Genomic DNA, 24,172 nt, shown 5'->3' with positions numbered 1-24,172 from the left:
CGCCACGTTCCGGAATGCATATGATCAAGCTAATGTTACTCGGTGGTTGTAGACTAACTGCACTGCATTTGTTATTTTATTAACAAATGGGGGGTAAGTCACAATTGATGCACTACACTGCTGATACAAGTCATACAAGTTGTTGTCAAAGAATGTGAACTATCCTTTTAAATTGTATTTGATTACACTATTATTATCTTATATTTTGTGACAAGGCATACCCTTTCTAATGAAAACAATATATGTTTGTTTCTTTCGGCTTTTTCCTTACGGAGTTGCCACAGCGCATCTTTTTGATCCGCATGCTGATTTTTGGCTTGAGCCCTTTATATTCCGGATTTGTCCTCTTATAGAAAAACTCGAAGTCAGAATTTGAGTTGGGGGATATCATACAAATATGATGATTCTGTCTTCTGGCCTACTGAGTGACAGTCTAGTTATGTACAGCCTTTGATAAAACAACACAGGCTTGATTTTGCAGGGTATGGTATGAGTTTTGAAATAATTCCTTATAAGGCTGCTGTGGTCTTAATTGAAAGCAGTAAGCAGGAAATTGGGAATGGGAATGTGGCAGAAGAGAGGGAGGGCTGAGGTATGTAATACATACGTTATGTTACTGTAGACCAGGCCAGGCTTGATGTGAGGATGGACCACCGGAGCTGCTCAATCAATGTGGGTGGGTGTCAAAGCACGGTATGTTGTTAAGACCCTCAGCTCCCCATCCGCCCACATGCAATTCCATCTTCCACATGCCACAAGTCAATTTAATTCCAGAACATATGCTCGGTATTTGTGTCTCATTTGGTCGACATCTTGAGATTACAGGATCAAGGCTTTCCTTCATTTGAAAGGCCAAATAAAAACAAAACCAGAACCTTTGACTACTATGTTCCCATGAGTCTTGTCTAGTCGGCTGGAATGTGCCTCCAAAGGTATGCTCTTGCTCGACGCACAGGAGCTTTTGTACATTGAATGATTTTGTTTCTCCTCTCCAAGGGCAAAGATGGTGATGAACAGCCAGACGTCCTCATTGGGGAGTCTCACACGGAGGCCCGCCAGAAGACTGTGGACACAGGTGCGGACCTGGTTTACTCCCTCAATGACCGCCCCCCATGGTATCTCTGCATCCTGCTTGGATTCCAGGTACATCCATCTTCATTTCACTTGCTATTTGATTTACAGATCCTTTTGGTGAACTACCATGCATACATTTTTCCTATATTTTGTGTTTTTTTGCAAAAACCTTGTTTTGCTGTCTGTAGAGGGTGGTAGAGAGGATAAATAAAAGTCATAGAGTTAGGAATTTTAGAAAATGTGACCTCTGGCCACTGTTGGCCGCAGTGCCAAACTGGGTTTAAGCCACATGTCTGCATGCATTTATCATTCACTTCATACTTTGATTTGTTTTTATACAAATATGTGCTAGTGGCCTTGTCACAAGAAATGTATGAGCAGAATGCACTTTGCCCTCACAAGTAAATTCATGTGTTAAAGAAGAGAGAATTTGTAATGTTAATTCCCAAAGGAGGGCTGCAATATGTGTTGATGGAGTAAAGGAGGAAATCACAGACTAATGACACATTAACATGTTTGTAATTCATTTCCTATTAATGACCTCAGTCTCATCCTGGAAGTCATCAATCAGCTTAATTAGTCATTGAACATTTTTCAACAATTACATCTGATAATGATAATAATAACATTAACTTAACTTTATTTATCACATTTGCAATGTACAGTGAAATCTGTCTTAGCATTTGTCCCATCCTCTTAGGGAGTTGTGGGTAGGCAGTGTGCCATACCCAGGAACTGAATTCCGGTTGTAGGCCAGCATCTTGGTCAATGAAGCATTCCTGTGTGGGCAACCCCCCGCCCCCATCCCATGAATTTGAGCAAAATTCTTTGCTCACACTCTGGAGTGGTCGCCAGCCAATCACAGGGCACATATAGACAAACAACCATTCACACTCACATTCATACCTATGGACAATTTGGAGTCACCAATTAACCCAGCATGTTTTTGGAATGTGGGAGGAAGCCGGAGTCCCCGGAGAACTTTTGGTTCTGGATATTGGATATTGCATCTGTTGATATTATTTCTATTGTGGACTTTATGGTCGTCATAAACATATGACGATATGATATGATATGGTCAGTGGCCGGACAGGACATAAAAGGAATTAAAGGCACCGTCCCTCCTTGGCTCTAAATTACACTTTTACACCAAAAACTATAAGAACAATAATGTTACCAATAGTGGTTTCAGAGAACAGATTGTACAAAAAAATTATAAATTCTTCACAATTATGAGTTAAACTGAATGAGATTTGTCATTCGGCTCGAATGGTGAAAATGACTAACTCCCTCACGGCTAGTGCACAAGACACATGGCTGTATTGTGGGTGTACATACTGTACACATACATGCAATCTCACATAAGCTATTGACAATAGCAGTAATGGCTAAGCAAGAGAGGGCAGGTATAGTACATTCAAACGCTAGCTCCCCCATTGGACCACTTAACCATGACGGACAGCTAGCACGTTGCCTGTACATTTAATACAGCCTTTAGGATGACCGCAGTTTGACCGTGATTATTCCTCTCCACATTAAGGGAAAAAACATTGTGAATAAATCTGTCCCCAAAGTCTAGCATAGCTTGCCTATCTACTGACAACCGTAAGGAATTTTGGACCCATACGTTCACATGTTCCGAGCTTGCATACATTTTTCAGGCCTGCTGTGCAACCAATCTTCTTCACTGCGTGACTCTGACATCACAGCTGCTACCAATTCTAATCTGACTGAACACTTACGTTTTTTTCCATAAAATTGCTGTCCTCCCTTGTTGATTTGTACTCCATGGGAGTACACAGGTCATGTACATTAACAAGAGAATGTACTGCATATGATGTTTTTAGACAAGTACCTGAAGACCTCCGACTTATATTTTTTTTTAGTGCAGTGTAGAGTAGACCTGTTTTGGCTTCAAACATAATACTGAATACTGGTCCATTTGTTCTGTAAATATATTGCTATGCTCTCGTTAATTACAGTTCTATTTCATCCCTACTGACCACCAGAGGCGGTTCTTAAAGCACTGGATGAGCATCTTTGCGCAGGTCGAGAATCTAATGAGTCTATATAGTTATGTGAGACCAGGAGTTCAGTCCCTTTTCACCTTCTTGCGCGCAGGTCTGCAGAGTGCATGTTGGTTCGCCACTTGTTGCAAGTAGCCTCGAGACAGTTTGCAGTCGGAGTGGCGGGAACGTGACTTTGCTGTCATTAGATTCTCGACCTGCGCGTGCGCAAGGATCATCCAGGGCTTTAAGCATCGCCTCTGGCGGTCGTCCGGGATTCATAGAACCGTAGTTACAGTCGTAACTTTCGTTTTATTTTGCTGTGCAGTAACTTGCTTCAGACTCAACTCCAAAGTCCCTTACCTTTTTTCTCTACAGTCAGACTTCCCTGTACTTGCTCATCAAATCAACAGTTAGATCACAGTCTAGATGCATCCACTGACTTGCCGGGAGTGGGATATTTCACATTATTTTCAAAAACGCATATTTCCCTACTTCCTTATTAAAAAAAAAAAATCACAGAACTCAGCAAAGGGAACCACGACAAGGAAGCTGAAGATCCATGAGCGGCTCCGGAATGGTAGTGATTGTTGAAACATAGTTGAAATTAATTGAGATCTATTAGTCTGGAAAAGCTTTTAAAGCTATCTTTAAAGCTTTGGGACTTCAGCGAACTACAGTGAAATCCATCATCCACAAATGGTGAAAACATGGAACAGTGGTTAAACTTGCCAGGAGTGCCCAGCCAACCAAAATTACCCCAAGAACGCAAAAACGACTCATCCAAGAGGCCACAGAAGTCTTCACAACAAAATCCAAAGAACTGCAGGCCTCACTTGCCTCATTTAAGGTCATGTTCATGACTGCAACCACCATAAGAAAGAGACTGGCCTAAAACGGCTTGCATGGCAAAGTTCCAAGATGAAAACCACTGCTGAACAAAAAGAACATTAAGGCTTTTTTCTGGCTGCAAGGTTAGCGCAAAGGCCACGCAGCTAGGACACCTGGGTTTGATTCCACCCTCGGCCATCTCTGTGTGGAGTTTGCATGTTTTCCCCGTGCATGCGTGGGTTTTCTCCGGGTACTCTGGTTTCCTCCCACATTCCAAAAACATGCTAGGTTAATTGGCGACTCCAAATTGTCCATAGGTATGAATGTGAGTGTGAATGGTTGTTTGTCTATATGTGCCCTGTGATTGGCCGGCGACCAGTCCAGGGTGTGCCCCGCCTCTTGCCCAAAGACAGCTGGGATAGGCTCCAGGATGCCCACGACCCTTGTGAGGATAAGCGGTATGGAAAATGGATGGATGGATGGGCTTGTTTCTTTTTTGAAAACACTCTGTGGTCTAATGAGGCAAAAGTTTATTTTTTTGGAAGGAAGGCGAGAAATACTATTTAAAAAGTGACCTGAATTTAAGAAGTAAGCAAACTATATATAGCAAAACTAAGTAAAATACAAAGATGGTGTCTGAATGGATATCTGCTCGTCCGTTCTGCCTCACAGCCATCTTTGTCATCCATCAAGTCTCCAATCAAATGAAACATGCTGTTAAATGTTCATTAATACCATTAATTTGTCATTTATATGCATTGTTCTATTCGTAAAACTATAAATGTGTAAACTATGAACCGTGTTGTATGTTAACATTTTTGGATTTCTGGAACAGATGAATGATATATTATTATTTCCTATTAGAATTTTTTATTTTGGTGTGAATCGAACCTTTTGGAAATGATTTACAGCGGACGTGAACTGAGGTTCCACTGTTTTGACCACTTTATGGAGCACAATTATTTACTCGATGTCTCACTTTTGTTTTTAAAGTACACAAAAGTCACATTATTTTTAAATAAATCCTCATACTTAAAGGATGACAGGAAATAAAGGTGACAATCCAGAAGGGTCAGAAGTTACGTTCATGATAACACTGAGCGTAAACAGCAGCAGCACCAGGGGCAACCTTCAGGTCTCTATCCCTTCTGAAGCTTTCACAAGCAATATCCCTGGCAAGGGATCAGTTGGGCACACTGGCATGGCATGGCAGTGGCTCTTGGGGCTCCAGGGGGGAAAATATGCCTGTGGAGGTCCGAGAAGCCCTCATGCGAAGCCCTCTGCTGTCATCAAACTGACCTATAGCCGCAACTGACTTATAGGCGTTCAAAAAGTATCGATGTAAAGCTGACCAGGCTTATACACATCTGTCTTTCATTACTCTCTCCCTCTCCGCAAGCCTTAAATCAGAACATCGCAGTAAAAAGATGGATTGTATGGGCGTAAATGTCATACCCAGATGCATGTGCATCTCCTCTCTTTCTCAACATCTTAGCCAAACTTATTGTGACAAGAGAAACTGGCAGTGCCTTTAAGCCATAAGGATGACTTAGCTACAAACAAAGCCTTGAATAGAACAGAAGTCTCAGTGTGGTGGTCGTAGAGAGACAAAGTAGAGGGTCAGAGTGTAAATGGAGGGAGAAAACACGATAAAGGTTAAGCAACCAGTGGAGGGACAAGAGAGCAACGGTCACAACACAGACCATGACAGCAACGACTGTAATGGTCGACTCCCGGCACCAATGGTCATTGGATAATAAACGGGTCTAGCCTTCAAACAGTTTTATTTTGAGCAAATTTTTTTGCACTAGATTTTATTACAATAGACCCTCTGATTCATATAAATTAACATTGTTTAGGTAGTGGGTGATGTAGTGAAAAGCAAACGTAGTACAAGACCTTGGCTGTCTGAACTGTTCGGAGTCTCCAGTTGCCTTCATTTTAGGTATGTTTAGTGCACAACTCCATTGCACCCCTTTTATGTTTCTGGGGTGAGGGGGGCCGGCAACTCTCACCCATCAATCATGTAGTAGTAGTGTGGATGAATTTAAATGGAAACAACCTTAGCCTAACTAAAGACTACAGGAAGCAGGCCTGACTAGTCGTGAATTTGGGGCACTATGCTCAAACATAAAAGACATTAGAAAAGTATTTGAAGCAAAGTTTTCCAAATGACTTCATCTCACCAACCAAATGAGACGAGAGCAGACAAAAAAATAATATACTAAAATAAACACCTGCAGTGAGGAGCCGTGTACAACTCTACCGCCGCTTGCAGAGTCAGTCTCAGGAGAGGTGGTTACTGTGTGCCAATCACATAGCGTGCGAATAAGGATAACGACCAAAATGACTTCATTGGCTTTGCTAGCATGTTTTGGTCCAGTGTGAACACAGTCCAGGGCCAAACAAAACCGGACCAAACCGGAGGTAAAGAGCTGCCTGAGAGATTGGTCTCAGTCAGCCTGCCGTGGGACTGAATCAAGTGTAAACGCCACACCAAAAACAGAGGGGACAATGTCACAGAATGTGAATAGCCATGCGACACATAGCAACACCCAACAGAAAGTTGAGGGAAAATAATCCATTAATTAAAATGTATGCCCAGAAGAATGAATATACTATAAAAAAAAAAAAACATATCTGGATCTTTTTAACAAAGACATCTTGTTGTTAATTACAGCAAGTCATCAGAAATGACGTCTCCTTGAAACACATCTCAAAGAATCTTTTTGACGTCTTCATATCATTTACAGTATATTCTGTTTATCCTTCCAAGTGCATGTGACCCAGAAAATGTCATGTTGTTTTGAGTGCGGTGTCGGACAATGTATACATCACATATGCCGTCCAATCGAGGTACAACGCTACGCATGTGCTTATCTAAGAGCATTTTTTGAGAGCAGACACAAACATTCACCAAACTGCAGTAAATTGACTTTGTAATTTAGTACTGTAAGGTGTGAATGTACCCCAGAAGGTATTAGTCGCTCTGACAACTGTAATTGTTTACTGTAAAGTAATTGGGACTTCTCTGTTGACAGTCTATAAACATTTAACACGTTGGCTCTCTTTTATGCACTATTCCGAAAGTTTGACTGGCTCTTGTCAGGCTCACGACTTTGCTGCGTCTGTAATGCACTCCACATTGCCAATTTACATGTCAGAATGCCATTTGTACCTATATTATACTGGTCTGAGGCTAACCTGAAATAGACAATTTGCACCCATTATGGTGGTCCCCACTACACAGAATTTCAAATTTTCTTTAGTATTTCTTTTTTGTTTATTATTTTATTACTTTATTCCTTGTACTCATTAGCCTACTTTTTATGTACAATTACTGACTTACTCTGTGTTGTTTTTTTGTCCTTTCCTTACAGTTGTTAGTGTTCACAACACTTACTTGATGCTCTATGTGACTTTAATTGAATTCATTCATTCATTTTCTACCGCTTTTTCCTCACAAGGTTTGCGGGGGTGCTGGAGCCTATCCCAGCTGTCTTTGGGCGAGATACACCCTGGACTGGTCGGCAACCAATCACAGGGCACATATAGACAAACAACCATTCACACTCACATTCATACCTATGGACAATTTGGAGTCGCCAATTAACCTAGCATGTTTTTGGAATGTGGGAGGAAACGGGAGTACCCGGAGAAAACCCACGCATGCACGGGGAGAACATGCAAACTCCACACAGAAGATGGCCGAGGGTGGAATTGAACCCTGGTCTCCTAGTGTTTGAAATTTGAATGAGAAAAAAAAGCTTCATAGGAGTCTTTAAGCTCATAAAGCCAGTGACCCCAACTAAATATCTGAGTCCTGAAAGAGTGCAGTGCGGAACTGACAAGATCTCTTAGCCAGATGTTTGACCTCTGCTTTTCATGTGCTGTTTTTCAAGCCAATGGAAGACAGCATCTGTCATCCCAAATTACAAAAGAGATCCAATGCATCTGGGTGCCCCACCTCCCTGCTGTGTATCATGGGGTAATGCATTGGAGGCTGTTGAGTAAACCCAACATCAGAGTTACCTCAATGGGAATCACCTAAGAAAATTCAAAAACAATTAACACCTAACACTCATAATTACAACTGCGCCAGAATGCCTCACAATCTATAAATGTGTGTGTCAGGATGAGACAAAATGAGGCTTTATCACTGGTTGTATGTATTTTTGTACTTTGGATACTGCTTTATCGTGTTTGTGAAACATTCCTCTTTAATTTGGTATACTACTAATATGCAGACTTAAACTGCAGTGATTGCAAGTGGACAAAAGTGAAGCTCCAGTCCTTAACATCCCCAAATCCAGCTGAAAAAAAATATGGAGGACAAATAATTATCTATTTACCAGTGGTCATGTAAAACCTTTACCATGTAAAATAAAAATGTTTTGAACCAGAATCATTTACTATGAAATGAATTAACCAATTAATCATGTTCAATATTTGAGGTTAATGAATATTTTTGCAATGTCTGAAGGAGTATGCGACTAAAAAGTTTGGGAACTACTGACTTAATATCTAATTGTCACTTCAGTTCACCGTAGTACTGCAATCAGAATCAGAATCAGAAAAGGGTTTATTGCCAGGTATGATCAAACACATACTAGGAATTTGTTTTGGTGAAGTAGGTGCAGACACATCTATTAAAAAAGAATGAAAAATACAAAATATACAGAATGTACAGTATAAATATATGTACACAATCTGTTTTTTGTTTATTATTCCGGAAGTGCAGTCTGATTGTTTTCCTAAGAGTCCAAACTGGGCGTTAATGTAACGCATATAGTGAAAGTGTCAAAGTGGCAGGATGAGGCAGGGTTGGGGTGTGAAGAGTGTCAGGGCGGGTTCCGGGCCTTGTTGATGAGGCTGACAGCAGACGGGAAGAAAACACCCTCTATCACCCTCTATCACCCTAACTTGGTCAAACTCACTGGTTCAAGGCAATGAGGTATACGGCTGATAACTCTGGACATCAAAGAAGCATTTAACTAATAGCATAATGGTATTTGCAGCAAACTCTCTGCAAAAGAAATGAAAATGAAAAACTGCTTGTGTCAGATTGAGCCAGCCAAGTTGTTTTGTCTGGCCTGGTATCTAGTACTTCTCCCATCAACGCATCAGTGCCAAAGGAGTCAGTACTGGGCTCAAATCGGTTCTCAGTTTTAATGGATGATATGGGAAATAAAGTTGAGACTCAACACTCAACAGTTCTTTTTCTCCACTTCTACAGCATTATGTGCTGGCATTTGGCGGCATCATTGCTATCCCGCTCATCCTGGCCGAGCCCCTGTGCATCAGTGACAACAATGTGGCTAAAAGCCAGCTCATCTGCACCATCTTCTTTGTGTCTGGCCTGAGTACGCTCCTGCAGACGGCTGTCGGCATCAGGTAAGATGGCGCTTGCACACACACCCTGGGCCAGGAAGCAGTGGCGGGCCATGAATTTGGTACGTGGGCCTATCACTGTTTGTCTGCTATATAATATACATATTTAAGTGAAATTGCTGATCCAAACAACCAGTGATTTATAAAGGAAAACATTGAAAATAAAAAATTAATAATTATATTACACTAAATATTGTTTATTACAATACTGCAACAATTAATTAGAAATCCCAGTTTTTGAATGTGTAATGCGATTTGTCCTACTTCATCGAACGCACCTTCTACCATCCTCCGGATGTATTTTTCTCCTTTTTCTTTCACCTAATATTTGCACCCAACTGCTGACACCATCGGCACATAAAGATAAGATTTGATGACTTTGAGTGCTAACGTGCTTAATTGTGGTACACAACCCCTCTGAAAAACAAAGTCCACCAAGTGGGATAGTGGCTATGTATTCATTTGATGTTGTTCCTGCCATAGTTTTATACAATACATCATAAATAGGATCAATCACATCGCTATGTTTTACCGAGATGTTGAAAATCTTCCCCTAGCTAGTTGGATGCTAAATCGTTTATGCTAGTACAACACTGGACTTCAGCCACAGGTTGACTCACCCCAGTCAACATTCTCCTGGTATTTTCTTCTTGTACTCCAAAAAGACTTAAAAGTAATTTCACTTTGTCGTCAGTCTAAACAAGCCGATCAAATGGAAGACGACAGTCAATGTGTTATTTCTTCTTCTTGGAGTCATGTGGTTCTGTCTGTGCATGTTAACAGCGCCACACGTAGGGGAACCTTGTGTATTGCATCATTGTCACACAGTAATATGCTCCCATTTGGATGAGATTTTTATACTGTAGTTAGCATGCATGGAAAATGCAGGACATGGCAATTTTTCATTGAATAACTTAATCCTCACACAAGCAACGCAAGTTTGTGGACCCTCATGTAGTTTTTACTGTATATAGTTACGTTTAAATGGTAAACGGTCTTTCACTTGTATAGTGCTTTTCCACCTCCAAGGCGCTCAAAGCGCTTTGACGCTGTAACTGGAGGTTCTGTATCTTCAGTATGCAAGGATACTTCGAAATGATCACAGCAGGACGGAGGATCAAACCCACAACCTTCAGGTTGGGAGACGACCACTCTACCAACTGAGCCACGCCGCCCCACAACATTAGAACATGAAGCAACTGTGTTAAATACATGTAAAATGCTTAGTCCACCACTGCCAGGAAGTGACGTAATCACAACCAATCACATTGTATCCAAGGATACTTTGAAATGATCACAGCAGGACGGCGGATCAAATCCACAACCTTCAGTTTGGGAGATGACCATTCTACCAACTGAGCCACGCCAGTTGGTAGAATGTTAAATACACGTAAAATGCTTAATCCACCACTGCCAGGAAGTGAGGCAATCACAACCAATCACATTTCAAACGACATGCTTCAGCAAAGTTGAGTTTAAATTGAGTTTTGAGGCTCAAAAATGCTATTGTCATGGAAACATACACAAGGACAAGACTGTTTCACTGTAAACAAGGGTTCTCCCTGCAATCCTCCTTCCATGTTCTCAAAAAAAAAGACTTCATGCCCAGACAAAGTTGAGTTGTGTTAGCCTGAAGTCACATATCTTTCTCCCTCCTTGTACGACTCAAGCACACTGTAAACAAGAAGCGTACGCAGGTCAATGCATACCTCATTTTTTTCTATACAAATCCTGGTTTGTTGAACACTCATATATAAAACAAATCCCACGGGGAGATGATGCATCCATCCATACTCTTTGTTAGGGCCGGAGCCTCCCACACAACGTACAATAGAGTCCAATTCACCATGCTGCACTCTGAGCAGCCCTCTTACTGGAAACCTGAGCAAATAATGGACGCTTTTGTCTGAGATCCCATCCCACGCAGGTCAAGGGAAGCAAAACACAACATAAACGAGATGCCTGCAAACACTTGGTCACTGAACAATCAGACAGCTAATCTTTATTTGCTTTGCATCCTGTTCAAATTGGGAATAGGTGGCTTTGCTGCGCTCGTTGGAATTGGGGAGCGACGAGTAAAAGACAAACACTGTGGTGTAAAGTCAAGTTGAACATCATCAATTGCGCAAATACATTTTACATAGTTCAACTTTCATTAAATTTAAAATTTCCATAGTTTAACAAATTTAATAAGTCACTGTATGTAGGCAGGCCAAAGAACGACTTAACTAGGCCATAGCTCGTTTTTTTATTGGCCATCGCCACATTCTATGCGATAATTATTTTTTCTTTATTTGACTTTATTTGTCATGGATATTGTGAAAAGGAGGTGAAGAAGCGTGTGCAGGCAGGATGGAGCGGGTGGAGAAAAGTGTCAGGCGTGATGTCTGATAGAAGAGTTTCAGCTAAAATGAAAGGAAAGGTATACAAAACTGTCATACCTGTCAAAAAACTCTCAAGCCATGTTGTTTCGGCTAGACACAGGGGAAAAGACAGGAAGAAGAACTGGAGGTAGCAGAGATGAGGATGCTGGGGTTCTCATTGGGAGTGACCAGGATGGATAGGATCAGCAACAAGTATATCAGAGGGACATTACACGTTAGAGGCCTCGGAGATAAAGTTGGAGAGGCCAGACTGAGATGGTTCGAACATGTCCAAGGATACTGGGGTTCTCATTGGGAGTGACCAGGATGGATAGGATCAGGAAGGAGTATATCAGAGGGACATTACACGTTAGAGGCCTTAGAGATAAAGTCGGAGAGGCCAGACTGAGATGGTTGGGACAAGGAGAGATAGTGAATATATTGGTAGAAGGATGCTGCCAGGTAGGAGGCGTAGAGGAAGACCAAAGAGGAGGTTTATGGATGTAGTGAAGGAGGACATGAGGGTAGTTGGTGTGAGAGAGACAGATGCAGAAGACAGGGTTGGATGGAGGAGATTGATTTGCTGTGGCAACTCCTGAAGGGAAACCCAAAGAGAAAGAAGAAGACATAAATAATAATCTTCTATTTAAGTTAATTCATTAATTTCACTATTAATTTTTTTTATATAACTATTTCTGAATTATTAATTTTACTAATTAAGTTCAACCTTTTCTTATATCACATATGTATATAATGTATTATATACATAATACATGATATGGGGTTCCCCCAGCGAGTCGATATTTTAACATGGTAATGGTAATGGTTTAATTTTATTTGAACATGCATCAGGTTACAATGGAATAGGAGCAAAGCTTGTCACTACCATTATTCCAGGTATGATGTTTTTTTTCTTTACACATAAAGAAGTATAAGGTTATGTAATCATGTAGTGAGATAATGGGGATTTTTTTTTACAACCGTAATAAATAATGATCGTAGATATAACCATCAAAATAGTGATGTATAACAACAAATCCTTGTATTTTGCAAATATTGACTGCTTGTATTGTTTCTTGAATCGGCTCATCCTTGTGCATTGTTGGAGTTCCTTACTCAATCCGTTCCATAGTTTGATTCCACATACTGAAATGCTGTGGGTTTTTAACGTAGTCCTAGCATAGAAGTGTTTCAAGTTTAGTTCCTCATTGAGATCATATTTCTCCCCCTTGAGAAGTATTGGATGACATTTTTAGGTAACAGGTTATTGTTAGCCTTATGCATTATTTTAGCTGTTCGAAAATTAACTATATCAGCAAGTTTTAATATTTGTGATTTTACTTTTAAAAAACTGCGATTTTTTCATTTAACTGAGTCACAGAACAATGCAGGCGCATTTTGAAATGTTTTATATCTTTGCATGCACGACTAAGCATAACGCATTTTTCACAAAACCTAAAGAGTTAAAACAATGACAGCAGTTGTAGCTGATACTAATCATCATTGTTAACGTGTACTACTGAAAAGACACGTGCAAAATAGATTACAGAAGCGTAGTTTCATGTTTAAGCAAAAAGAACTCCACTTCCCATGATGCTTGCAGGTACCAGGAAGTAGTGAAATAGACGCTGGTATCTCATGTTTAGATTGAAGTCTTAGGCAATGATCGTCTTTTGTTCTGTTAAATCTCAAGTAACTTTCACCAAATTTGCTGCTTCCATATTACGTGTATTATCATTCCCAGTAGCGATGCCATAGTTCACAGTCGGATAAACTTCGGGATGACCTGTTCCTGCAAGACAGCTTTTTTCCAAATAAACAATATTGCCACGTTTTAATCTTGCAAGATCTCCTGACACGGGATGTGACAATTCGTGTATTATATGTCCAGATTTTACGGACACCTGTTTCCATTGTTTCTCATCCTAAATTTATCAAATAACATGTTGTTTTATGAAACACAAGTAAAAAGGTTTAATATGCTCCTAAAAAAGTCACATACACATTTTCACTAGACAGCAATAGTATAGGACAATGTTTTACTTTTCTGAGAATTCCAACCAGTGAGTTACACCCCTCATTAAATGTTACAGCTCTTTCCTCAGGACACATCCAGGTCAAACCCAATTCCTGGTCCAGTAACCTCTAACCTTTAAACCTAACAATTTATTGACCCTTGTTGTAGGCTTCCAATCCTCCAGGGTGGGACCTTCAGCTTCATCACACCCACCATTGCCATTCTGTCTCTACCCAAGTGGCAGTGTCCGGTCCCTCAAGGGCCCGCCATGTTGTCCATGCACCTGCAGAATGGCACCAGCCCACTGCAGATGGAAAACAGTGACGAGGTGTGGATGTCTCGAATGCGTGAGGTAAGTGCTCTCACTGAATGGTTCTGTAAAATCACGTGTCAAACTAGAAAAGGAATTAATTAAAGTTTCACGGGTTTTAAAATACAAATACAAGGCAGAAGAACCACCGTATTGTGAATGTAGTACTGTATTCTACATTGACCACTCGGTGTCAGTAGATGGCAGTAATTGAGACTATTTATGTTTACTTTATGTATGTTTCATATGTCTTATTTCGGCTGCATGGCGGTCGAGTTGTTAGCGCGCAGACCTCACAGCTAGGAGACAAGGGTTCGATTCCACCCTCGGCCAACTCTGTGTGGAGTTTGCATGTTCTCCCCGTGCATGCGTGGGTTTTCTCCCGGTACTCCGGTCTCCTCCCACATTCCAAAAACATGCTAGGTTAATTGATGACTCCAAATTGTCCATAGGTATGAATGTGAGTGTGAATGGTTGTTTGTCTATATGTGCCCTGTGATTGGCTGGCGACCAGTCCAGGCGTTGCCCCGCCTCTCGCCCAAAGACAGCTGGGATAGGCTCCAGCATCCCCCGCGACCCTTGTGAGGATAAGCGGTAGAAAATGAATGAATGTCTTATTTCCTCTGATTATACCTACTATATTGGTTTATATTTTTACAATTAAATCCTACTTGCAGAAATGTTCTTATCACAGTTTGCAACCAATTAACCACGATAAACAAGGGACAACTGTACTTTTATCTTTATCACTTCATATGGAGAAACAAGCTGCCATGCAGAAAGGACACTACAATATGCAATTCAAGTGTATCTGCTGTCATTGTTTACATTAGTTTTAACCGCATACTGCATTAGCTGAAGGCAGGCTCCATTTTTGGCAGATTGATTTTCCCCAAGTGTAGAAACTCCCAACTCAAAGTGCTCCTTCCATTTCCCCTTTTGCCCGTGTCAGAGGTCTAAAATGTCCAACTTCCTGGTTTGAATGGAAATGCCTAAATACACAAATCCCCTAAAAGATAAATAGAGGTTTTGGAGGTGAATGAATCAGCATTTGGGAATTTGGTCTAACTTAACCGAGCACTTCAGGTATTTTGCGGCCATATATCTGGTCGCTGTCAGCAAAGTGTTGCACAAGAAATCCTCCCCCCGTGAGAGCGACCGCACCTTTTGAAGGTGCTCGGCGGAGGCCCGTAACTTCCACATTAACATTTTTTTCTCTTTTTATGTGTTGTAGCTGTAAAAGTGTAGTTGTAAAGGTAGTAGGCCTCAAATGGCACATTCCTATGTTGATAGATTGATGGGCTGTGATGTGGGTGACATTTCAGACACTAAAACACTACTTGCAATATAATGCTGTCATGCTTTACCAATATAATATTGCTCACTTTAAATTGGCACTGTCAGTGATGTATTAATTCATCAAATCATTGTTTTTGTATGGTTTTGTGTAATTCCTGAACGTGGTCTTGGATCGTCTCCATATGGAAAATGCCTGAAGATAATTTCATACACAGAAATTGTCCTGACTTGTTTGTGGCTGTCTTGTGGCTGCATCCTACTGAGAACTACCTTTTTGAATGTTGCAAACTGCAACAAAGAATATAGTGTTCACTAAATGCCTCAATCGAGTGAGTATTATTATCTTTGGTGCAGACCTTTTGTTGGATTATTAGGATGTACCTGATTTTGTGGTTGTTGAACTTCATTCATTCATTCATTTTCCACCGCTTTTTCCTCACGAGGGTCGCGGGGGGCGCCAGAGCCTATCCCAGCTGTCTTTGGGCGAGAGGCGGGATACACCCTGGACTGGTCACCAGCCAATCACAGGGCACATATAGAGAAACAACCATTCACACTCACATTCATACCTATGGACAATTTGGAGTCACCGATTAACCTAGCATGTTTTTGGAATGTGGGAGGAAACCGGAGTACCCGGAGAAAACCCACGCATGCACAGGGAGAACATGCAAACTCCACACAGAGATGGCCGAGGGTGAAATAGAACCCTGGTCTCCCAATTGTGACGTCTGCGCGCTAACCACTCTACCGCCGTGCCGCCCAGTTGTTGAACTTAAAATAAATATTTCCAACCTGCATGTCTGTTGATGATGGATCTTTGTGCTTTCCCTTCACAGATCCAAGGAGCCATTTTGGTGTCGTCGTTGGTTCAGATCATGCTGGGCTTGACTGGGCTGGTGGGCTTTGTGCTGAAATACATCGGACCCCTGGCCATTGCCCCCACCATCAGCCTCATCGGCTTGTCCCTGTTCATCGAGGCTGGCAAGAAGTCAGGCGGTCACTGGGGGATTGCTGCTCTGTGAGTTTAACTTTGCCTCAGTTTGTCGGACAAGGAACTGTAATGAATGAATGAACAGGAAACACACAGAACACATTTACTTATGTACATAAAATGACAAAAAACCCAATACACAACATACACATAATATTAACACATAATTTTAAAAAGCATTATGGGAGATCACACTAGACTTATTTGGCATACACTACTGCTACCCCAATTGTCGCGAAGTCGTAAAAGTTGTATAGAACAGCTGGAATAGTGCTTGGGTCCAGACCCAGAGATGATTGGTTCAATGCCCGATTTGAGCTCAAACTACCACTTTTCATATTTCCACAGCATTTCAGTCCAGCTCCCGTTTCCAAACGGCTGTTGTGTTTCCTTTGAAATTTTGATTTTCACACCTTTTCAAAGACTTTGAGTTTCGCATGATCTTTTCAGCATTCACACGCAATGTCCGCTGCCGTTATGCGGCGCCACTACGCACCAATCACATCATCTTTGGCACCAACTGGCACCAACTGATGCCGGCCCAATGGACTCCTTGCATCATTGGCGCAACTTGGTGCCATTACATTCCAGTGGATTCCAGTAGGCGGATTGTTTGCGATATTTTGTTCCACTTGGTGGACATTTTGCGCCGATTGCTTAATGCAACTGGTGCAACAAAGATTTTAAACATTTAAAAATTTCCTTGCCGCCAAAGTAAATTTTTGCCATTTGCGGACTACCACGAGCCAGTTGGGAGGCAGTTTGAGCCACTGCACGCCACTAGGCACCTTATTGGCGACACTAGGTGCCATAGCAAATTGCATTGGCGCGAACTGGCACCAGTGGACTCTTAGCATTAGGTTAATTGGCGACTCCAAATTGTCCATAGGTATGAATGTGAGCGTGAATGGTTGTTTGTGGTTGGTGGTTGTGCCCTGTGATTGGCTGGCGACCAGCCCAGGGTGTACCCCGCCTCTCGCCCAAAGACAGCTGGGATAGGCTCCAGCACCCTTGCGACCCTCGTGAGGATAAGCGGTAGAAAATGAATGAATGAATGAAGGATACAAATGAAGAAACCTGGATAAAGAGGACAGCGAGACATGATGCTTCTCAGTAAATATAATATAACCCACTCAAGTCTGAATGATGAGAAATTTTAGCAGTAGGTCCATTAAAAACAGTAGGAGACTCATATCATACAGCAAATTGAAAAAAACAATTGTCACATATTTCTGCTTTTATGTTCCTTTATTGGTTCAGCGTGTTACTTCCTTATTCACGTATGACAATGTAAGACGTTGCAAAAGTGATGCACATTTATCCTAATCTGTACCAGATTTTTCTGTGCCATGTGCACCTTCTCTCTACAAAGTCCTTCTTGCCTCAGTGGTTTAAAGAGAGCAACAAGTGTGGATCAAACCATACTGTGGCCTCCGGGAGGGTGGCTGTAACAATGCAGCTTTTCAGCATCACAGCTTTACTCCCTGTGCCATGTTGCCTCACCTTTAAAGCTTAAAGTGTGCATTATGTTTCTGATGCAAGACACGACTTGTGATCAACTCGTTCCCACAGCCAAGTAATTTAGTGTTGATGCCAAATGACAGTTTTGCGCATGTTATTTAGCAAAGCAGTAATATCCATCATTGTTCCACTTAATTGTTGTTCCACATTAGCCCCTCGCGTTACTCAGCTGCTGCTGTCTGCTTGTTCCAGCCAAACAAAGTCTGTTATTATCTGCCGCCATCTCCAGCTAATAAGGACCCCCTCCGGCCCGCACACACACATACATACCTCCCCTCACAGGGATAGTTATCCCTTAGCCCTGGGGCCGCTTCACTCGCAGCGGGATGGCTCACTGCCGACAGGAAGTGATATCGTGTAGTTGTAATCCAAACCTTCCACTGCAACCCGGAGCACTGCAGTAGAAGCAAATAGGGGCCTTTCTGAAGGAGTGATTACTGGATTTGGTGGCCTGCAAATCTCAGGAGAGCGCCAGTACAGTCCAAAAATTTCATTGTTACAGCTGCTTCAATTTATATGGACTAAGAAGTTGTTTGTTTTTTTTTACAAACAAAAACCCTTTAAAGAGGGAGTCTCAAACTCAATTTACTTGGGGGCCACTGGAGCTCGGGTCTGGGTGAGACTGCGCCGCATCAGGTTTAAAAAAAAAAAAACACATTTATTAAAAACAGAAAAATTAAAAAAACTTTGCTTTGGTTCCAATTTTCTACAAGAAAAGCTCTGATAAAACATTCCACTGTTGAAAAATAAATAAACAAATCAAGAATAAAGAAAATCAATCAATCAGTAATAAATAAATAAATATAATCATAATAATAATAAAACGGCAAATAATAAAAGCTTAAGAAACCACATATAGTTGGTGGGTAGACAAATAATTTTTTTCAGATTAAAATGAACAAAGCATTATTAGAGCCCTGTAGACATGACAAAACATGACTACAGTCACATTTATACTTTTTTTATTTACAACATATTGCGCAACTGCAGGGTCTTGAGACATGCTAACTCGCAAACTAGAGAGCTCGCGATCTAAACGATAGCCTTCAAGTTATTTCCTTTAAACTTAAATAGCCAAAAACTTACCACTTCCACACGGATAGGGAGGATAACTATTAACAGTTATTTAACCTTTAACATGAACATTAATCAAACGTAATAATTTTTTCTGGGTACATGATACCATACAGCATCCATATCAAACTTGCGCGGACCGCACTAACATTAAACTTTCATATCAAGGTGGGGGGCTCAAACTTGTGACCTGCGGGCCACATTTGGCCCGCGGGCCGCGTGTTAAGATATGCCTTTATTCGTCCCTCAGTGGGGAAATTTTTAATTTGTTTGAGACCCCTGCTTTACAGGGAAGAGTGTGTGCAGCATGGGGAAATAATATTTTGATTAGGCTAAGTATTCCTTGTATTATGACGCTTTCTGTTCTGAGGTTTCATGATTGTGACACACTCACACAGATCGTTAATCCAGTACAAAAATAAAGGATTTACTCACATTTTCATGTGGGTGGTAGAATAATACACACTTATTTACAGTACCTTCATCATGTCTCTCAAGCACGAGGGAGACTCTTCTGGTTTCAGTCTGTCAAAGAAAAGGCAAGTGAAACGTGAAAGTGAAATGAGACATTGGAAAACAGCGTTGTGCATGAATCAGTTAAAACCATGTACGTGTTTGTAAATGAAGAACTTGAACATGAACTTGTTCAGATTATGTGACAATCAGCACCACTGTTTAGGTCCAGTTATTACCCGACGAGAGATATTTGCACTCCTGATGCAACAGCATGGTATTGTCACTGTCTACATTTTACCAGTGGGCGGCGCGAAGTATTCGACTTGTGTTTTATTTCATTACCCATGAAACATTATGCACACTAGCGTAACAATCCAGCAATTCTTAAAAGGGACATACTATGCACATTTCAACACTTAGCAATGACTTGTGAACTCCTAATCAGCAGCAACACAAGATCACCCGCATAGAAAGCTTTCGAGATCTTCCAGATTCTGCACCTATTTCTGTGGTATTTCAATGGACTTCCTGCTCCCAACCCAAACGATCTGTTTAATTTACTCTTCCCCCGCCGTCCTCCACCTACTCCGCTGTGATTGGTCATACTCACAAATGCTCCCGAGGACTTCTGGATATGTAGCTCCACCTTTACTAATTGATTTCATTGCATGAAACAACACCAAAATTTGTTGTAGCTTTTGTTGGCAGGGTGTGAAAAAACCTGCACACTTGAAAAACATAAACCATATGATGTTAATTAATATGAAATTTGAACATAATTCATTAATTGTATAGTAATTCCAGGTGAAAAATGTGTATTTTGCATGGTGACATAAGCGCTAATAAATAGACAAGTTATCATCCTATATATGTTTAATTCCACTCTGATGTTGGAATCCTTCCCTTTCAATCCATTTCATTTGAATGGACTTAATTTGAGCTTCACTCTTTTATCCACTCAGGATGTCTATGGTTTAAGTCTGCATATTCATTTCATTCCAAATTGAAGGGAAAAATTTAACAATATGATAAAGCAGCATGGGTCCAAACGTTTGTTTAACATGATGTCTGTTATAAGTAAAACATTTAGTGACATTGTCTTTTTGTTGTATGAGCAACAAGCGGCTGCTGGACTTTTTTTGGATGCTAAACAAGTGCGTGAACTCAAGCCAGGGCAAAATTTCAGGATTTTATTTTTTGTTAGCTGGAAAACCGGGGTGGATCAAATACATTTACCTCAACCTATAAATAATAATACTAAAGTGTGTCTTCCAATGCATTAGAATTCTGTTTTCAAGGCATTCTGCATTTTTACTTGAGCAGCTTGCCTATGCAAGAAGTCTACTGTTGTCAGTCTTTATGCTGGAGCAAACATTTCAAGGATGTGCTGCAGATTGTTTCCTTTATAGCGACACTTTGCATTATTATCAGCAGTGGAGCCCTTGAAACAGGCCTCAGTCAGATTTCAGTGGAAGAGAGTCTGGAGAGCAGATGGATAGAAGTCCTACGCCGGGAGAAAAAGAAGATACATCTTCATCCGCTCACCCACCACAGGATTTATGTTTGTTTAATGTGCAGGTCCGTCTCGTGATGAGGGATTTGTCAGGAAAAACGAGTTTAGTCACAGAGGTCTGATGGCAATGTGTGGCAGCTGCAGACGGTTAATGTTGACCATACATCAATTAATGGTTGTCGCTTGTTGATGCTCTGTGTTGCAGGCCAAATGTGGTGCATTGTCCTCTTTCCTCCGGCATTTCCAGCTCTTTCTAACATGTTTGCGCCAACAGTTAACAAGAAGCGTTTGTTTGTCACATTGTTTCCTGGTCTCTCAACAATATCTACATCCGCTTTGAGGACCCTTTTGGTAGACTGGGCAAATCTACTGTCAAGACCAACCAAGGGTGTCTGACTCAATGTCTTTGATCAACCATGCGAGAAATCAGTTAATTGTTTACAGGTGGACCTCAGATTACTTTCGACTTTCGTAGGATTACTATTACGTACGACTATGATCTAAGTTGACTTTTGGTGAATTGAACTTAAATTAACTCCAAATTCACTGAACATATGAAGAACATAAATACAAGAAATCAATGAAATGGTAGAATAAAAGCCAAAGCACTAACAACCTAATCTCAGTAATAAGCCCAATAAACTGCCTGTCAGGAGTTATATGAATTGTAGTGTTAAAATGTTTATTATTTTTCATTCACAAAATAGCGGCTATTTTTAGATACAATTTTATTTTTATGTGCAACTTGCATTAAGCTTAAAAATAGTTTAAATAGTTAATAGTTTATTTACTTACATTCCTATTTGGCTTTGATTGTGTCTAAACTCACTTTGTGGAAAAAAATATTGGAATATATATCATATATTGATATTCAACCTAAATACTTTATATCGGGATATGGGTTTTTGGTCCATATCGGTTCATATTGCCCAACCCTGTGATAAACTGTGGTAGCTGGTTTAATAATAAATAATTTGGCACCAAATGGTAAAATTACTGAAAAATGGGAAAATTATAATTTTGTGGTTCAAAAGTGTCCATCTGTTTTTGTTTGAGGAGACACTTCTATCCCAGGAGATAATACTGCAGAGTTCAGTTAACAAAACTTGGATGGTTTGGCAATTTTGAAGACAATTTAAAGTCCGGAATTTATCTGGGCACTGGAATGGCTTTTTTAAACTTATTTAATTTTGCTACCTTGTGTTGAAGGATTAAATTAATCTTCATCTTTAGGACAGCTGATGTTTCCACAGCAGTTTGGGTGATGTTTGGAACAATTCCCTGCACCACTTCCAGCTGAATAAAAATATGATGTTGGTTTGGTGTACAACGACCTGGAAAAAGGTCTTTAATCTTTAGTACTGGTGTTGTAATGGTATTGGAACATTAGTGCACCTTTTATGCCAGATGTGGTGATAAAAATGTTTTTCACAAAGTGCAGGGCTTGATAACCAATATATTTTTCTGAAGGAGTCCTTATGGATGAGTAATAAGTAATGTTTTTCCTGTCTTGAAGGGACAGCCAGCACAAATGTAGAGAACAGATACTCGGTAAGAAATTGTAGTGGCATGATGCTGATGTCCACATGGTCACAATTAACAAGTCCAAAACATTTTTCACATTCATGAGGACAAGTAATGGAAAATGCATGTATGTTTACATTCATAAATATAGTGACCATTTTTGCATGCATGACAGGCCGAGTGATTGATTGACACTTTTTTTTTGCTTAGCTCACCATTGTTGCTGCTGTGCCTTTCCCACAAGTGACTTTCTTCACGCCTGTAAATGTTTTCTATATCAAGCCAATTTAAAAAATAAATAAAATTAGGGCTGTAATCGATTAAAATAATACATTGCAATTCATCACATTTTCTCCATAGTTAACTCATAATTAATCACAATTAATCACAGACATGAGCTTTTATCTATAATAAGCAGAGATGTACATTTCTTTGTGGTAAACAATTTCATAGGCATCTAGATGCATGGGTTAAGATACGATTAAAAACAATGTAGTCGATGGTGTAAAAGATGGTGTAAGAAACAATTACAATAGTGTTTGATGCAGCCACTACAGAGGTGTGCATTCTTCCTCCATAAAACCCTGATCGGAACATCCCTAATATTTATATACATACATGTATAGTTTGTGTGATTCTGTGATGACAGTCTAAAAGGGTCTTCTCCACAGCACGGTGTGTCTCATCCTGCTGTTCTCACAGTACCTCAGCAAGGTGGACGTCCCCCTCATCGCCTACAAGGACAAGAAGTGGAAGGTGTTCCATTATCCTCTCTTCAAGCTGTTTTCGGTGAGTTGCTATCTTTGCAAAGAGCACCTTGCCCTCTGTCCACATGATCCATTAGGTAGGTAGAAAATGGATGTATTGAATTTAATAAATACAATACATATACATTGGCATGAAAAAAACCCTTGCGGATTTGTTATTTCTTTGCATTTTTGGCACACTTAAATACTTCAGCGCATCAAACAAATTTAAATATTAATCACTAATAACACAGCTAAACATAAAATAAAAATTTTAAATGAATCTTTTCATTCTTGGGTGGGGGGGTCCAAACCTACATGGCCTTGTGCGAAACATGGATTGCCCCCTAATCCTAATAACTTAACAGCAACAACTGCGATGAAGCGTTTGTGGTAACTTCCAATGTGTCTCTTCCAACGCAGTGGAGGAATTTTGGCTGACTCATTTTTGCAGAATTGTTGTAATTCAGAAGGTTTTCCAGCAGGAACTGCCTTTTTAAGGTCATGCCACAGCATCTCAGTTGGATTCAGGTCAGGACTTTGACTAGGCCACAGAGTCTTCTTTTGGTTTTTCTTTTTTTAGTATTGAATCATTGGCCTGCTGCACAAAGAGATGGCCGGACATACTCCTTCAGGATTTTGGTCCTTCAGACCATCATACTACCGCCACCATATTTTACTGTTGGTATGATGTTCTTTTTCTGAAATGCGGCGTTACTTTAGATGTAATGGGACACACGCCTTCCAAAAGGTGAAGATTTTTTGTCATATTTTCATATTTTTCAAAAGTCTTGGGGATCATCAAGATGTTTTCTGGCAAATGTCAACCTTAATGAACCTTAATGTTCTTTTTGCTCAGGGTTTTGGTCTTGGAACATGACCTTAACTGAGGCAAGTGAGGTCTGCAGTTTTTTTGGATCTTGTTCAGGGTCTTTTGTGACCTCTCATTTGTGGATGATGGATCTCATTGTGGTTTGGTGGAATCCCAATGCTTTATCAATGTCTTCAGAACCTTTTCCAGACTGATCTGGAATGATCTCAATTATGTCAATT

At 40.5% G+C, this 24,172-nt stretch overlaps 1 protein-coding gene across 1 annotated transcript in view; it reads left to right on the top strand.

The window, feature by feature from the left end:
• The window catches only part of si:dkey-106n21.1 (solute carrier family 23 member 1), a 74,378-nt gene that overhangs the window by 18,054 nt on the left and 32,152 nt on the right, over window positions 1-24,172 (top strand). Inside the window, exons 2-6 of the mRNA XM_058076395.1 lie at window positions 997-1,143; window positions 9,148-9,305; window positions 13,851-14,034; window positions 16,131-16,312; window positions 23,045-23,162. Of these exons, the coding sequence (XP_057932378.1) occupies window positions 997-1,143; window positions 9,148-9,305; window positions 13,851-14,034; window positions 16,131-16,312; window positions 23,045-23,162 (789 nt within the window). The remainder of the gene's footprint in view (window positions 1-996; window positions 1,144-9,147; window positions 9,306-13,850; window positions 14,035-16,130; window positions 16,313-23,044; window positions 23,163-24,172) is intronic.

The sequence above is a fragment of the Doryrhamphus excisus genome, chromosome 6, assembly GCF_030265055.1.
Source record: "Doryrhamphus excisus isolate RoL2022-K1 chromosome 6, RoL_Dexc_1.0, whole genome shotgun sequence".
Taxonomy (NCBI): domain Eukaryota; kingdom Metazoa; phylum Chordata; class Actinopteri; order Syngnathiformes; family Syngnathidae; genus Doryrhamphus; species Doryrhamphus excisus.
The sequence above is the reverse complement of the archived record's forward strand: the minus strand, read 5'-3'. Positions and strand labels throughout refer to the sequence as shown.